Raw genomic sequence first — 16,055 nt, 5'->3', positions numbered from 1 at the left:
TTCTCACCGCCATAGCTATCTACAGCATTACTCCGCTGATCCTGCCAGCGGAGGTGATGAAGCGTATTGATGCCTTACAACGTGCATTCCTTTGGGCCGGTTGCGACAAAGTCACTGGTGGCAAGTGTAAAATCAATTGGGACAGAGTTTGCAGTCCTAAAGCTATGGGTGGCCTAGGCATCCTAAGCCTGGACAAATTTGCCACTGCCCTCCGCTTGAGGTGGCTTTGGAACGAGTGGGCGGAGCAGCCAAAGCCGTGGGTTGGGTTAGGCAACCCTTGCACCGAGGCTGACAGGGTCCTTTTCGCGGCAGCAACGAGGGTCGTGGTTGGAAACGGAGATAAGGCTTCCTTCTGGACGTCCCCCTGGCTTGATGGTCTCAGGCTGATGGACATCACCCCTAAAATCTTTGAGATCTCCAAAAAGAAAGATTCCTCTGTCAGGAAGGCCCTCACTGATGATCTATGGATTTCGCAAGTTAACATGGCAAATGGCATTACCGTCGGGCACATATAGGAGTTTACCATCCTTTGGGAGAAGTTGGACGGGATAATCTTACATCAAGCCACGAATGACACGATCATTTGAAAACTTACAGAGCGCGGTAGCTACTCCACTTCATCGGCCTATTCGCTACAGTTCGAGGGACGCACCTCCACACCACTTCTAAAGACCGTTTGGAAAGTCTGGGCTACACCAAAATGCAAGTTCTTCGCTTGGTTGATCATTCACAACAGAGTATGGACGGCAGATAGATTACAACGGAGAGGGTGGCCAAACTGCGGTTTGTGTCCCCTTTGTAGCCAAGTCCAGGAGTCTGCGGCGCATCTCCTCTTCCAATGCCGATTCTCGGTTGTAGTTTGGAATGCGGTTAAGGCGAGGACCAGACTGAGCAATATTGTCACAGCAGACTGGGCGGCTATGCAAAGTGTCAGGCATTGGTGGACTGAGATGGTTCTTACGCGCTCGTCTAACGAAAAAGGGATGGCCTCCCTCCTCATTCTTATCTCTTGGGAACTTTGGAAGGAGAGGAATGCTAGGGTCTTCCGGAACGTCTCCGCGCCTTTGATGATTCTCGTGGAAAAAATCATGGATGAGGCGGCCCTGTGGGCTTTGGCGGGTGCCAAAGGGCTTGATGTAATTTTACACCGTGAGTAGTTGATTTATCTTGGCCATTGTATGGCTGTTGTCCTCGGACCCTGTTACAACTCTCTCTTAATTAATGAAATGGCAAATCTTTTGCCTTGTTTCAAATGATATACGTTCTCCATAGAAAACTAGGCAGGCCAACATAGTACACCCACCAAAACCAAATGTTATACTGATGGAGGAAGCAGCACAAAGAGAATCCAATGTGAATTGATACAGAAAAAAAAGAGTTCACCCTCATAACTAATTAAAGTTCTAGCAGTGACACGCAACATTTGATAAAAAAAAACCTGCAAAAGAAAAATACTTATGCTGACACACTTAACTTTTAGTAAACAGCTTTTAATCCCAACTCGGTAAACTTTACCTTTTAGGTACAAACGGAGATGCAATGTTGAAGTGTAAAGTAGCGTCATGAATGGAATCCCCATTGCAACACACCTCAACATGTCACGTATTGGAAGAAGAATACAATGATGTGAAGTACAAACAACTAAGGGTTGGCAAATCAAACAATACTGTTGATATATACTGTTATCCTGGCAGAAAAGATAGGCCAAATTATGCAACAAAAGCATGCTATATTGGGTGTGCATCAATACAAACAACATGATGTATAATTGAGAAAGCAGCTCAGATAGTACGTGAGATGATGCAAACAAATCTTTCAACCTCAGACTTTCCACTGAGCAGCTCAGTGGAGCTCCTGACATATTTCCTTGTGTGTTACCAAAACAGGGAAATTTCATATGAACACCTGGCATTCCTTGACTCTCCGGACTTCTCTTATTCGAACATGAACAAGTACAACTAGATGAAACAAACATGTTCCACTCAACCTAGGCTTGAACTATGTGGTTTCTTTAACAAACTAGGATATGATAGGAAATAATTCAGAGCTGGGGGATATATATCTCTCGGAATTGATTGACCAACTGGGATGGAAGAATATTGAACACATGAGCAAGCAGGTAAATGAAGTGTGAAGATTTGATCACCCAACAAATGCAGAGTTTTGCAAGGGAAGTGGCAAAGATCAGCCATGGAATCAACGAGCTTTTTACTTACATGGAATCAAAGAAATTTTGGTTACACATGGAAAACGAGTCACTGACATTTTGACACCATCCTACCAAAGAGTAAGACATGAATAATCGCAGGTAACTGAAAGGGGGAGTGACCGAGGAAGCAAATGCGCAAGCATTGCTCAATTAATTTATTGAACTGGGTGCCAAGTGCAAGCCAGCAATAAAATCAGCATGCTACAAAATTTTGTTCATCTTAACAACTACAGAAAAGGATCTATGAATCCGAAATCTAGAAGGTACATGGTCGGTTTTATCTCTCGTTTCACATCACTTGAGAAATCAAGAAACAAATCTATCGCTAATTAACAGAACTTCCAGTGTTCAAATTCAAGGAAGTATGGCATGCCTGTAATATTATTGTTTCTTGCTGATGTTGGGCTTCACCGAGCAGGAGTTTTCGCCAACTGAGTAGGGAAGCTCTAACCAGTAGAGAACATGATCCTCTCCATGGCGTACTCGCAGGTTAGGAGGTCCAAATTTGACTGAATTTACAAAGCTGATAAACAACAGGTGCTATTTCTGAATCTGTTGCCTGGAGACCAAACACATGGCATGGGAAGCGCCTATTGCAACCGAGATGACACGAGGAGGGCTTGGATCCTCATCACCGTCAGCAAGAAAATTAACTTTAACAGGTAATGGTTGCACTTCTGGAAGATCGGGAACACCTAGCTGGCAGTCTCTTGCATTTCCCCACATGTACAGGTCACCTTTCTCTGGCCACACAAAGAAAGTAAATTCAGGTAAGCTACTCATAGTGTGAAATTTTAGTTGCTTGCATTTAGCTGACATGCAATGTGATGTGCCGAAATACTTGTACAGAAGTAGTAGAACTAGAAGAAGGCAACATAACTAAGCTAGTTAAAACAAGAATGTTCAGAGAGACATCTTATAAAACGAATAAGAGGCTCTTACAGTGGCAATATATCTGGGTTTCGTGTATCAAAATAAATGGACTAACTGAAGTTTAGCTACAACAATGGCATTTCTTCTTCATTACTCGAAATTAATTAAAGTGTGTGCTACAAAACTAGTAAGTAAATCTTAGAAATCCTTTCTTTTCATCAGCAATACATGCAATTAAATTTGTATGCAACGCCTGTTTCTTGCATAATTACAACAGCAACAAAATACTGATTATCTGCCTGACTGGTTAACTTTAAGAATTTTCTCTCTCATATCTCAATTACTCCCTCCGTTCCAAAATAGATGACCCAACTTTATACTAAAATTAGTACAAAGTTGGGTCATCTATTTTGGAACGGAGGGAGTACATGCCAGTCTTATAAACTATACACGAGTCCCCAGTATTTTCTTGGACTTACTAAATTAGTAACACTTTCACTCCCCAAATGGTTTTCAACGTAGACAGTTTTATTCTCAGTTACTCAATGTCATGTGGTGGTGGTGCATTTTTAGCATTTCCTATGAATCTTCAGCACAGACAATGTGTGCTACGATTTACTAGTAAAGAAATGGCAAATGGAAGGTAGGTGAGACTAAGAACATGTCAAGAGCTCCCTGCACAGGAACAACCACCATGAATGACTATCTTTAAGATGAAAAAGAGAAACAGCATTCACCTGATATAGCAGCAGAAGTTGATCCCCCACAGGCTATGTAGACAATTCGCTCCTCAGACAGAGCTTTAATGGCAAGTGGAACTCTATGGTTTTGAATGGTTGGATGCCCTAGTTGGCCATGTCCACCATGTCCCCATGAGAGAACTTCACCTTCATCTGAATATAGTTAACAAGGGAAGATATGTCACATACTTGTATGCTGCACCAACCAGTACATTGTTCTGTGCTTGCTATAACAGCAGCCTGAAAGTAATACAACTAAGTATATATCTCTAGGAATACAGTGGCGTTACACTGATTGCTTGCTGTAAGATCCAACAGAATTTGATTCATGATCAAATGTGGTCTTATGATTGAAGATCATTGTTGCAGTCAAAACAAGCAGTAGACGTAATTAACCTACTTGCTGAGACAAAGGCAAATGTATATTCCTTTATTACTCCTGTCTGAATGTTTTATTTTTCAGAACTTAGATTGCAAATTCTATTATTTTTCAAGTAATATGTCATCAAATTTTGATAGGAGATCACAAAAGTTGCCTTCCATTAGTTCAGAGAAAACACCTGAATTTCCAACAAGTAAAACATACCAGTCAAGGCTAAAGAATGGTATCCACCGCATGCTACTTGGATTACATGGACATTTTTCAGGCTAGGGACAATTTGTGGCCTCCAGTCACTGGAATTGCTTCCTCTGCCCAGTTCGAAGTTTGAGTTTGCTGAAGATCATAGACAAGTTGTAGAAACTCAGTAAATCCATATTAGATGAGATGCATTTCAAATTAAATTAGTACATAAGTCCCTTACGACGGAACCTGGAAAGCCAGAATGAAGAGATGTTATCTTTGCCATATACTTCCTAAATATAAGGCGTTGGGGCAGTTTAATTTAAACTGCCCCAACGTCTTATATTTAGGAATGGAGGTAGTACTAAGCAAGATCATTGAGATTAAGGAAGCTTAAGAGCATTTCAGAAAACTATCATAACCCATCTAAGTGTAACTTATGCCCAATGGATGAAATAAAAGGTCTGGGCAAGTAGTTGGAGGAAAAATGTTGTGTTGCCACAACATTTCACATTAGCGGGAACCTTGTAAACTCATAATTGCAGCTTAATATGAACTGCATGGTGTTGCATTTCACATTAGCAGCAAGTTAAGTGTACAACTTTTTCCCTAGTTTCTGAAGAAGAGCATCAGTGCAGAATAAATTAAATATATGATGTTTACTACTTCCTCCGTTCCATAATGTAGTGCCTATAGATTTTTTGAAAAGTCAAATCTCACAAACTTTGACCAAGTTTGTGAAGAAAAATATTTACATCTAGAGTATGAAACATATATCACTAGATTCATCATAAGATGTAGTTTCACATTATATATTTTTGCTATTGTAGATATAAATATTTTTCTCTACAAACTTGGTCAAAGTTTGCAAAGTTTGACTTTTCAGAAAATCTATAGGCACTACATTACGGAACGGAGGGAGTAGTTAATAAATTAATACACAGTGACATCCTCACCTCCCCAACTCCATAGCTGCCCATCCGAGGTCAGCGCAAGGGTGAAGAAGCCACCACAAGCAACCGCAGCAGCTGGAACAGGCAGCACGCTCACCTTGGAAGGAACACTGAGAGAGCCAGCTTCACCTGGACCACCCCCACTTCCAAGCCCCAACCTTCCATCACCTTCATCACGACCCCAAGTGTATAGTTCACCTGTTACAAGCCGTCAAAATGCAAGGATCAGAGTTGCGGGTGTTTTGACAATCACAAGGCCAATATTTCAACATGACAATAACAAAAGTTTTATTTATTTGTGTTCACTTTCTCATACTATTCATTTGCACAAGGCAGCAAGCGATGACAAAAAATAGTGTATTTCTGTATTGAGCTTGGATAAGAAGTTACAAACAACCTGATTCTGTGATCGCCGCAGTATGCGCTCCGCTCGTGGCAATGTGCACAATCTTCCCTTCCCAAGGGCCCTTCACTTTCCTCGGCAACAGCTCTCTATGGTAAACGTAGTGCCCCAGAGCTCCAAATCCACCATAACCCCTGCAGGCTACTAGAGTAAACTGAGTGATGCAGCAGCCAGCCACAACCATCAACCATCAACCAAAATGCAGCACATTATTCTTCTCACGGTTCATCCGGCATCTGATCGTCAGTGAAATTTTCAGAATGAGAGAGCAATGTGGGAGTGCCGTGTCCTCACCAGGTGAGGACGTCGCCGGAGGCGGTGAGGGCGGCGGAGTGGATGCCGCCGAGCGCGAGGACGCGGAGGCCGGCGAGGTTGGGGTTCGCGCGGGGCACGAAGGCGGAGGCCTCGTCGCCGAGCCCGAGGCGGCCGCCGTCGCCCTTGCCCCACACCCAGGCGGCGCCGTCCACGAGGAGCGCGGAGTGGAAGAGCCCGCAGGAGATCCCCACCTCCACGCCGCCGGCCGCCTCCGTCCCCGCGGCGGGGGGAAGCCGCCCGGGCGTGGGCGGGAGGACCGGGGACGGGACGGGGAGGAGGAGCCGCGCGACCGGCGCCGGGTAGAGGCGGCGCTCCTCCTTGCCGCCGCCCAGCTGGCCCGACGCGCCGCGGCCCCACGAGAGCAGCGACACGGGGTGGTCGCCGCCCGAGTAGAGCGTCGGCGCGGCGCCGCTCGAGGTCGCCGAGGCGGAGTAGCAGCGCCGGTGGAGAGGCAGCAGGCGGCGCAACATCGCCGGCGGCGGCGGCGGCGGGCGGCTGGGTTCGGCTGTCAACCGAGGGAAGGAAGGAAGCAACTAGTAGTAGTAGGAGCACAGAAGCTGGCCCGTTAGCAGTTTCCTGCCCGTTAAGCGCCCAGCCCAACCCAACAACTCTCCGTCCTACCGGCACGGAAGGAGGAGGAGGGGGAGAAAGGAGGCATCTTGGGGGCGGGCGATGGCGAGCAAGGCGACGGCGGCGACGTCGTGGCGGTGGCGGCTGCTGCTGCTGCTGCTGGTGGCGGTGGCGGCGCTGTGCTGGATCCCGCCGGCGATCGCGATGGCGGCGGCGGCGTCGACGGCCAAGAAGGGGGCGCGGAGGTCGCTGCTGGGGTTCGTGGAGGCGCAGGGCAACTCCTCCTACCGGTGCAGCCCCTCCGGCCCCTGCATCCCCTGCCAGTACTCCGAGAAGGTCAGCCCTGCCGCCCCTCCCCTCCCCTCTCCCTCCTTCCAGCCGGTTCTCCACGGGGATTACCCACCCTGACCATATGAAGAGAAAACAAAATGGATCTTGGGAGGATGCAACATGATTGATTATGCTGGGGCTGGATTTGGGGATTGTGTGCTCATTGATTCCGTTGGTTTAGATGTACGTAGATCCTAGCCAGGCGATCCGAGTTATTGGGTTGGGGTGTGTGCTGAGACAAGGTTGGGATCTTGGAACAGAAGAACAGTCGAGCCCTTTTTGCTCTGAAGTTATCAGAAAGGTCACAATTTAGTCCGTTGTGAGCAACGTAGGCATTTTGAGTCAGGATTTACCGTCCGAACCAGAACCTCTAGTGCCCACATCAATTTGTTAGTTTATGTTCCAGTTTGACAGTTTCGCAAACTTGTGGTGTTGTTAGTTTTTTTTAAAAAGGAAGCAAACTCTGCTGCCTACGAATTATCTGAATCCGTTATACTCTGTGTTCCAGCTATGTTTGGTTGGCATGAAGAGCCTCCAGATAATTATCATAAAGGCTGCATGAGCTAAAATATAGAAGTGTGTTTTGGAGAAGGAGGGCATTTTGTCGGGTCGGGGGGAATGCAGATCTTTTGTGCCATGTTGGGAAAATTCTAGTTTTATGTTTTAAGTTGCCAAAGCGGTTTCTCTGCCTCCCATCTTTATGTTGTGGATCAGCAAATGACCTTGAAGTCTGCTATCTTTGTGCTATACGGAGTAGAAGCCAAAGCTTCCTACTGGAATTGGAAATTGACCCTTCTATAGCTACAAGCAATGGCTCTGTTCCTATCTTCATCTTATACTAGTGTGTGTACTGTCTAGATTCTTAACATTCATAGAATTGTATTTCCATTTGAATTAGCAATTCGTTTCCATAATTGCCCAAATTTATCTGCCTCTGGTCTTTGTTTGACTAAATAACTTGAGACAGAGTACCTGGCTAGTTCATTGGTCTGAATCCTCATTACCAAACTCCTAGCCTAGTAGTTTCTGTCCACTCAATTGATTGACTCGGATTATGTACCTGAGAAGTGGTCAGACAGTTATATCGAACTTAGCTTCTCTTGGATTTGTAGCTGCTCTCATTATTGAGTTTGATTAATTGTTAGCTTGATGATTGCATAACAGTACCGTTTTCCTGGGCCATGGTTTATTCGGCATAAGGTGAGGTTTCCACTTTCCATGGTGATTGTGTGCTGCTTACTTGGAGATTTTTCTAGAAAATAGCTTCCGCAGTTACAGAGTATTCCATCACCAGCAGACTTGTTGACTATGAGCTGCTGCCCCTTTTGTATTTGCCTGACAAACTTAATGTAATCGAACACTTGATAAATGTCCAGCTTGGGTGCAAAACATTCAGTTACCGCTGTGCAAGTACTACACTATCAAATACTGAAATGACATGTGCTATCTTTGTGCTATAAAAGCCAAAAGTTCCTACTGGGATTGGAAAATGACCATTCTATAGCTAGAAACACTGAATCTGTTCCTTCCATAATCTTATAGTAGTGTGCGGATCGTCTCTAAACATTAATAGTGTATTACGTTTCTATCTATATTAGTGACTCCTTTCTGTAATTTCCCAAAATTGTCAGCCTTTTGTTGTTGTTTGACTGATGACAAGGAATTGGTCTTCCATCTCGAGACAGAGTACATGAAAGAACTATGTTCGCTCATAAATTACGCATTGTCCTTACTCTTTACTTGTCAGAATCCGCACCTCTTAACTCCTAGCATAGTAGTTCTGTCCTCACAATTGATCGACTCCTTATTTGAACATTTCTTGGTCAGACGGTTATATTGAACTTAGCTTCTCTTGGACTTGCAGATGCTGGATAATATTCAGTTGAATTAATTGTTAACTTGATGATCACATAACACTGCTGTACCATTTTTCTGGACCATGGTTATACAGCATCTGATGATCACATAGCTTGACTAGATTTTTTCTAGAAGATAGCTTTTCTGCAATCACAGAGAATTCCGTTACCAATAGCCATGTTGACTATGACCTGCTGCCCCTTTCATATTTGCTTGGCAAACTTAAGTCTGGGTGCAAAACTTCAAATTACCATTTGTGCAAACACTGCACTACCAAATACTTTTTTTTTCGCGAATACGCAAGCTGCGTATCTTTGTATTGATAGGAGAAGAGTACAAGCATGGGATTACATCGCTAACAAGGCCATGTGCGCGGTAGGCATGGTGTACAAGCAGGCATGGTGTACAAGCGAAGGAGCACAACAGATGGGGGTATGCTCAGCCCCGCGATCAGAAACTAGAGACTACGCGCCGGGGATAATGTTTTGCAGTCCGGTGGCGCCCGCCTTGGCCCATAGTCGTGCCTCGTCCTTGATGGTGTCGGAGGTGAAGGTGATCGATGGTGTCGCTCCGTCAAAGATGCAGGCATTACGTTGCTTCCAAATCCACCAAGCTGTGAGGATGATGAGGGAGGATATACCCTTGCGCATGGAAGCGGGCGCGATGTCGAGGGAGGATTGCCACCACACTTGGAATGGCGTGTCGGGGGCAGGGAGGCTTATGGGCACACGTGCCCAGCCGAGGGTCTCGTGCCAAATTTGGCGAGAGAAGGAGCAACCGGCAAGAAGGTGGTGCATGGTCTCATCGTCCTGGTCACACAATACGCAAGCGTCGTCGTGGGGCAATCCGCGGCGAGCCAGGCGCTCCGCGGTCCAGCATCGGTTTTGCATGGCCAGCCAAAGGAAGAACTTGACGCGGAGCGGGGCCCAAGGTCGCCAGGTGAGCCGCCAGAAAGGGTCTTCACAAGCGCCGAAGAATAGGGCCTTGTAGCAAGAGCTTGCCGTGTATGTAGCAGATGAGGTCCAACGCCAGCGTAGCGTGTCCGGCTCATTGGAGAGAGTAGTGTGACGCACCAAGCGCCAAAGCTGAACTTACTGCACCATGGCCGCCGGCCCAAGCGCACCGCGGATATCCTGTACCCAAGAGCGCTGGTGTAGACCCTCACGCACGCAGCGTTGCTTCCGAAGGCGCCTTGGGACGAGAGCGAGAACGAGAGGGGCAATCTCGGCCACAGAGCTGCCGGAGATCCAGTGGTCGGTCCAAAATCTGCAAGAGTCTCCCGCTCCAAGCTGCCAGGTCGTGGAGGCCCTGAAAATTGCACTCGCGTCCGCGTCGTGGGGGACGTGAAGGTGGCTCCATGGGCGAGTAGCATCGGTGCGTTGCAACCATAGCCAACGAACACGGAGAGAGATGCCCGTACGCTGTATGTCCCGGATACCGAGACCACCGAGGGAGATAGGCCGGCATACACGCTGCCAGTTGACGAGGCACTGGCCACCGTTGGCCTTATCCGATCCTGCCCATAAGAATCCACGGATGATCCGGTTCACCTTCTTGATGGCGATGCTGTTGAAGGCGATGGCCATGAGGAAGTGCGTGGGGATGGCACTGAGGACGTGGCGCACAAGGGATAGACGGTCTCCCTTGGATAGCATGGATGCCCGCCATGTGGAGAGCTTGCGCCCAAGCTTGTCGATGATCGGTTGCAAGCTCGTCGAAGAGGCCTTGCGGATAGAGAGGGGCAGCCCGAGGTAGGTGATGGGAAAGTGAGTGACGGGGCACTGCATCTCCGCGGCTATAGTGGCCATGTGGTCATCGGTGAAATGGCATGATTATTATATATTGGTTTTAAAGCTTACTAACATGCCATTTTATTTCTTTATTTTTATAGAATGATGAGAAGTACTGTTGCAGTGAAACTGGCTACCGTTTGCCTTTGAAATGTGTACAAGTACAAAATGGTACAAAAGAAGAGAACAAAACAAAGGATAGAAAGATGTTGGCCGAGACATCCACGCCAACTGGCCCAAAACATTATGTTACTTACAGGAGTTGCGTACCGTTGGAGGATGAAGAGAAACTATCTATTCTTGGTTTCGAGGTAATAATATCATTAAAACCTTTTTTTGTTCTTACTAGTATAAAGTTGCATGATGTATCAGCCTGCCATCAATTTCTAATATCATGTTGCATTTGGTTCTTACTTACAAAAATTGCATGATGTTTTCTTGTTTCCTATACCATAATCTTTGGATAAAAAGTCTTAAACTGTAAAAAATGTTGCAAAGAATCTTTTGTAACCTTCTCTTCAAAAGTGGGGAATTATCTCAGATGTAGGCAAGAGTCGATACATAGATTTTGTTTTCAGTTTGTGGCAATGGGTGTCTGGGCCATGAAATTTGTACTGATATGCAGTGCGAATCCCAATTACTTTTGAAGATTGAAACTTCCAGTTCTCCAGTTAAAACTTGAAGGCTGCTTATCTACCCTTAGGAAATTGAACCATATGTTCTGCTTGTCGAACAAGTTACATGATTGTCACTAATCGACTAGTCACAGTCACATCACATTTGTTGACAACACGATTTCTTCGGAGTTCTTGTTGATTGACGTCTTGACGTTGTCCGAGGCGAGTTTTGCGTCATTTTTGTCTGTGACTCTGAATCCCAAAGCAATGTCCTTTTCAGGTCCTCATGGCTGGAATGTTGCTTGTAAGTGGGCCGTTCGTGTATTACCGGAAACGGCAAGCAAGTCTAATGCAAGGGGTTTCAAGAATTCCGACAAACGCTCCTAGGTTTTAGCACGGACCAGTTAATGTGATTCGACAGATCGCTCATGATGATCCGTCATGCCATTTTGGGTTTGCTGATTTCCCCTGTGCCATTGTAATGTATCTATCGACACATGTACCTACAGAGGAAGCTTCTGTCAGGACTAGAACACCACAGTGGCTAGCCTTCTTACATTGTGCCTTGGGTTGAATTCTTGAACCAAATCTCTTGTATCATACTACTATGTAACAGATTGTGCCTTTTTCTTTATCACAGCACCGGAATTTCCCTGATCGGTTGAATTCTTGAAATTTTCATGCTATTAACAAATCTCTTGATTATCAGTTGAAGTCTTGAATTTTCTTCATCACACCTATTATTTTTCTTTTACCAAATCTCTTGCTGTCTACTGGCATCAACAATCTATTGGCACTAACATCCTGAGAAAAAACTCTTACCAATGGGCACAAACATATATTGGGATTTTTATTTAGAAGAACAACCATTGGCCTACTAAATGAACCGATAATCTGGCACTCGCAAGAGACAACGGCACTGCATAAGTAATCTGGCACTCATAAATGATGAGAAGTCTACGGAGCGACCTAGTGAAACAGACTTTGAAGTTGATATTCAAAGAATTCTTGCTATCCCTTTATCTTCTTCAGGCATGCAAGACTTTGTTGCTTGGAACCTGACTCGTACAACCACTTTCTCTATGCGCTCAGCATATTATGCTGAATGGGAAGTACAGTATGGCCAAAGGTTAAACATAGGTCACCAAGCAATTGATATTAAACCTCATCCAATTTGGGGACTCAATGTGCCGGCAAAGGTTAAATTTTTTCTTTCGAGAGCTATGCATAATACTATTCCTTGCCGGGTTACCCTGGCAAACCGCCATATCAAAGTGAGTGGGCAATGCCTGGTGTGTGGGATTGGAGCGGAAGACATTAAGCACCTCCTATTCAAGTGTACCCGAGGAAAGCATGTTTGGAAAGCTCTGGATATTCACTATCTAATTGAGAAAGCATGTCTTGTACATCGTCATGGACAGGCAGTTTTGGAGGAGTTGTTGTACTCCAGCACTGATTACTAATCAAGTTTGGGACAAACTCTGTCACGAGAGCTTGTTGCGGTGGCCAGTTGGTATTTATGGTGGGAAAGGAGGCAAAATTACTCGTGATATTCATGTGCAGTCCTCTGAAAAATCCACAATGGCAATCTGAGGGTTGCGCTCAAATTTTAGGTCTGTTGTGGTTCCTAATGCAAGAGAGAGAAAGGAGATTTGGACTCCACCAATGGGTGATTGCGTTAAGATAAACGTGGATACCTCATTCGATCTAGATTATTTGAGGGGAACTACTAGCGCTGTCATTCAAGATAAAAAAGGGAAGTTTATCGCTGCGAGTAATGTACAGTTGGATTTGGTTTAAGATGTTCTTTCTGTTGAAGCTTTGGCTCTCAAGAATGGATTGCTCTTAGCAAAATCAATAGGTTGTAATAGAGTTGTCCTGAGCTCAGACAACCTAAAATTAATAGAAGTTATGAAGAATGAGAGGCAACCTACGGGTATTGCTGCAGCAATCTTCCATGATTGTTTTTCTATGGGGCATGATTTTGTTAGGGTTAAATACAAGCATGCCATTAGGGAAACAAACTATGCAGCTCATGAACTTGCCCAGTTGGCAAAGTTCCAAGCCTGTAGGGTGTGGCTTGTTGATCCTCCCCCCTCTATTGTACCTCTTATGGTGAACGATGTAACATTATTTTCCAATGAATAAAGAGGTTATTTTGAGGTAAAAAAAAAGTCTACCGATTGCGGCTGCGAGGTGCCAGTGGTGACTCTCGCGTGGCTCATCACGTTGCATGCGAATATGGATGACCTTAGGCTACTCATAGTGGGGAGTATCATGCACATGATACTAATGTATCATACTAGTATACTACCTTCATAGTGCATAATATCATAGAGTAGTATCATTGATTGTTTTAATTATTAACATGCATGACACAAAGTAGCATATCATTTATTATGATCCGGTATCTATCTATGTTACTCCAACCCTTTTTTTAAAATTCTCTGCCACATCAACATGTTTGCTATTTCCGAGTGCATGATACCGGCTAAGTTACCACCAATATGGCCTTAGCTAGCTGTAAACATTATATATAGACTATTCCTTTGGTTCGGCATTCCACATGACCCAATTGTCATTCCTGTAAACATTATTACCGATCAATAAATCCTAACTATAGTTGCCAAAAAAACTTGTAAAAATATCATGCACAAGTCACATGCTAGCACGTGCCATCAATACAATTTTTCTTGCTTGTCCATGTGTGTGTCAATATATGACGTGGGCTTTCAAGTCAAGCCCACTTTTTTTTGGAAAGAAGGATTACCCCCGCTTCTGCATCTCATGATGCACACAACCATTTTATTAAATATAATGCAAGATCGCAAACCAAGTCTCAAACAATCCTCAAACAAAAGCTTAAAGAAAGTTGCCATAACCGACGAAAATAGGGTAAGATGACTATACACCTATTCTATTGTTGGACCGCCATCCAAACTGATTGTAAGTCAAGCCCACTTGAACCAAAGATAATATTAGCACAAGTCCATCCAAACCGCATGGACTGCACAAGTCACGTACTAGTTTGTTCCATCAATACATTTTTTCTTGCTTGTGCATGCAAATAACATTGCTTTAATTATATTTATTATTTGCTCGCCACACACACATATATGTGCCTGATAAAATGTGACAAAATCCCATCAAACAAAGGAATGGAGGGATTTGGAACTTACCGGCGAAGGCAGCAGCTCCCCATGCCTACGCCTGGTAGGCCTACAAGGCAGCCCCCTGCTGGGCCTGTAGCTGGTGGTTGCGGTTCTCCTGCTCGGCCATCCGCACCTCCAAACGGCATACCTTATCCTTCAGCTTGAGGCAGAGGAACCCGGGAGGAATGTTGAACGCCTGCATGATGAGGACGTATATGGTTTGGTAGGCCATCATGAGCCAAAAGCGCTCCTCACTCATCATCTTCATCTGCAAGAGCGAAGAGGGTGTGACATCCCTCTCGGTGTTCTACTCCTCTAGCCACCGACATCTTTCCTTGAGCATGAAGCAGAGGAAGGCGAGTGGCACGCTCATGAGCTGAGCGAGGAGCACGTGTAACAAGGGCAGAGGCAGAGCTATGTACATTGTGTGTGTGTGTGTGTGTGTGTGTGGGGGGGGGGGGGGGGGGGGGGGGGGGGGGGGGGGGCTGCTCCTTGGATCAATTTATGAAGGAAATTTGTTGAGGAGTGCTTAGATTAATTTTTTAGCATTTGGAACCCCAAACGCCGTGGAGGTGCAGAGGAGCCTTGGGTGTGAGGTGTGCATGGGCTGGGACGAGAATTTTTGGTTTATATTCTAAAACTAATAGAATATATAAAGTTTGTGACAAAATAACTTACAGAAAAAGAAAAACTTTTGAACTGAATTTACTGTGCCGAGATCTTTTAACAAAAATGTTAAGCATGAACTATATATGTCATCTTTAAGCGTCCAACACATAGATCGTTCACGATCACAGATAAATTAACGCAAAACATTTAGCTTGCGATTAACATGCATGACCTAGTTCCCAAGGAAAACACACATGTATTACTTGTTTCTATAATGCCAATGATCACAAGAAGAAGTATTCCTTCAAATACTACCATATATTGTTCCAACACATGTGGTTTAGATTCTGGAGCCACTGGAATTTAGTTCACCATGTACATGATGACCAACGCCGAATATCTTGAACAACCAACGATCCTAGCAAAGCACAAACACTTTTCGCCACACTCCCAACTAGCATGCTACCAAACAAAACCACTAAACAACCATTATCTATATGGTAGCACCTGACTATAGAATCGCCCTAATAAGATGGAGCATAAAACAATCTTGGAACACCACAAGTCTCGAAAGGAAAACGAGAGTAATGTTCACCGATAAGCCTTGCTACAAACGGCACATGATAACTCGTGAGTGGATCTGGCAATGCAGGCAGGGGGGCAATGGCAGGAATGACTCCTCCACATGGTTGTCTTCAAGATATGCCCTTGCCATAATCCATGTCTCTTCGAGTAGGAGTAGAGAATGTCAATGACGATGGCAGAGTAGGGGGGGGGGGGGGGGGGGGGGGGGGGGGGGGGGGTGAGGGCTAAATATATATACATCGGCCAAAACTACTTCCAATACTTACAAACTACAGGCGGTTTGAAAAATGCAATCGCCTCCAATTTTTACTACACGCGGTTTCAAATTTGTAACCGTCCGGACAACAGCAAAAATCGGCTTTGCTGAATATTACAAACGGCTTTGTAACTTGGGGACATAATCGCCTTCGTGGCCTGCTGCTAATGCCCTTTTTCTACTAGTGAGAGAGAACTCATGATTCAAATCAGACGACTACAGGGATTCATGCTC

At 45.0% G+C, this 16,055-nt stretch overlaps 2 protein-coding genes across 2 annotated transcripts; one reads left to right on the top strand and one right to left on the bottom strand.

Annotated features, from left to right (window-relative positions):
* Positions 1 to 2,325: 2,325 nt before the first annotated feature.
* Positions 2,326 to 6,614, bottom strand: LOC125510437 (RCC1 domain-containing protein RUG3, mitochondrial-like). Its single transcript, XM_048675612.1, has 6 exons — positions 6,035 to 6,614; positions 5,735 to 5,874; positions 5,341 to 5,535; positions 4,409 to 4,537; positions 3,820 to 3,975; positions 2,326 to 2,952 (listed from the first exon to the last, which is right to left on the bottom strand). Exons 1-6 carry the CDS (start codon positions 6,523 to 6,525, stop codon positions 2,750 to 2,752), a joined length of 1,314 nt encoding a protein of 437 aa, XP_048531569.1. The 5' UTR covers positions 6,526 to 6,614; the 3' UTR covers positions 2,326 to 2,749.
* Positions 6,615 to 6,644: 30 nt separating this feature from the next.
* LOC125510438 lies at positions 6,645 to 11,876 on the top strand. Its single transcript, XM_048675613.1, has 3 exons — positions 6,645 to 6,961; positions 10,704 to 10,913; positions 11,500 to 11,876. The coding sequence occupies exons 1-3, from the start codon at positions 6,728 to 6,730 to the stop codon at positions 11,611 to 11,613; spliced, it is 558 nt and encodes a 185-aa protein (XP_048531570.1). The 5' UTR covers positions 6,645 to 6,727; the 3' UTR covers positions 11,614 to 11,876.
* The last annotated feature ends 4,179 nt before the right edge of the window (positions 11,877 to 16,055 follow it).

The sequence above is a fragment of the Triticum urartu genome, chromosome 5 (genome assembly GCF_003073215.2).
Source record: "Triticum urartu cultivar G1812 chromosome 5, Tu2.1, whole genome shotgun sequence".
Lineage (NCBI taxonomy): Eukaryota > Viridiplantae > Streptophyta > Magnoliopsida > Poales > Poaceae > Triticum > Triticum urartu.
This window is presented reverse-complemented; position numbering and strand designations above follow the sequence as displayed.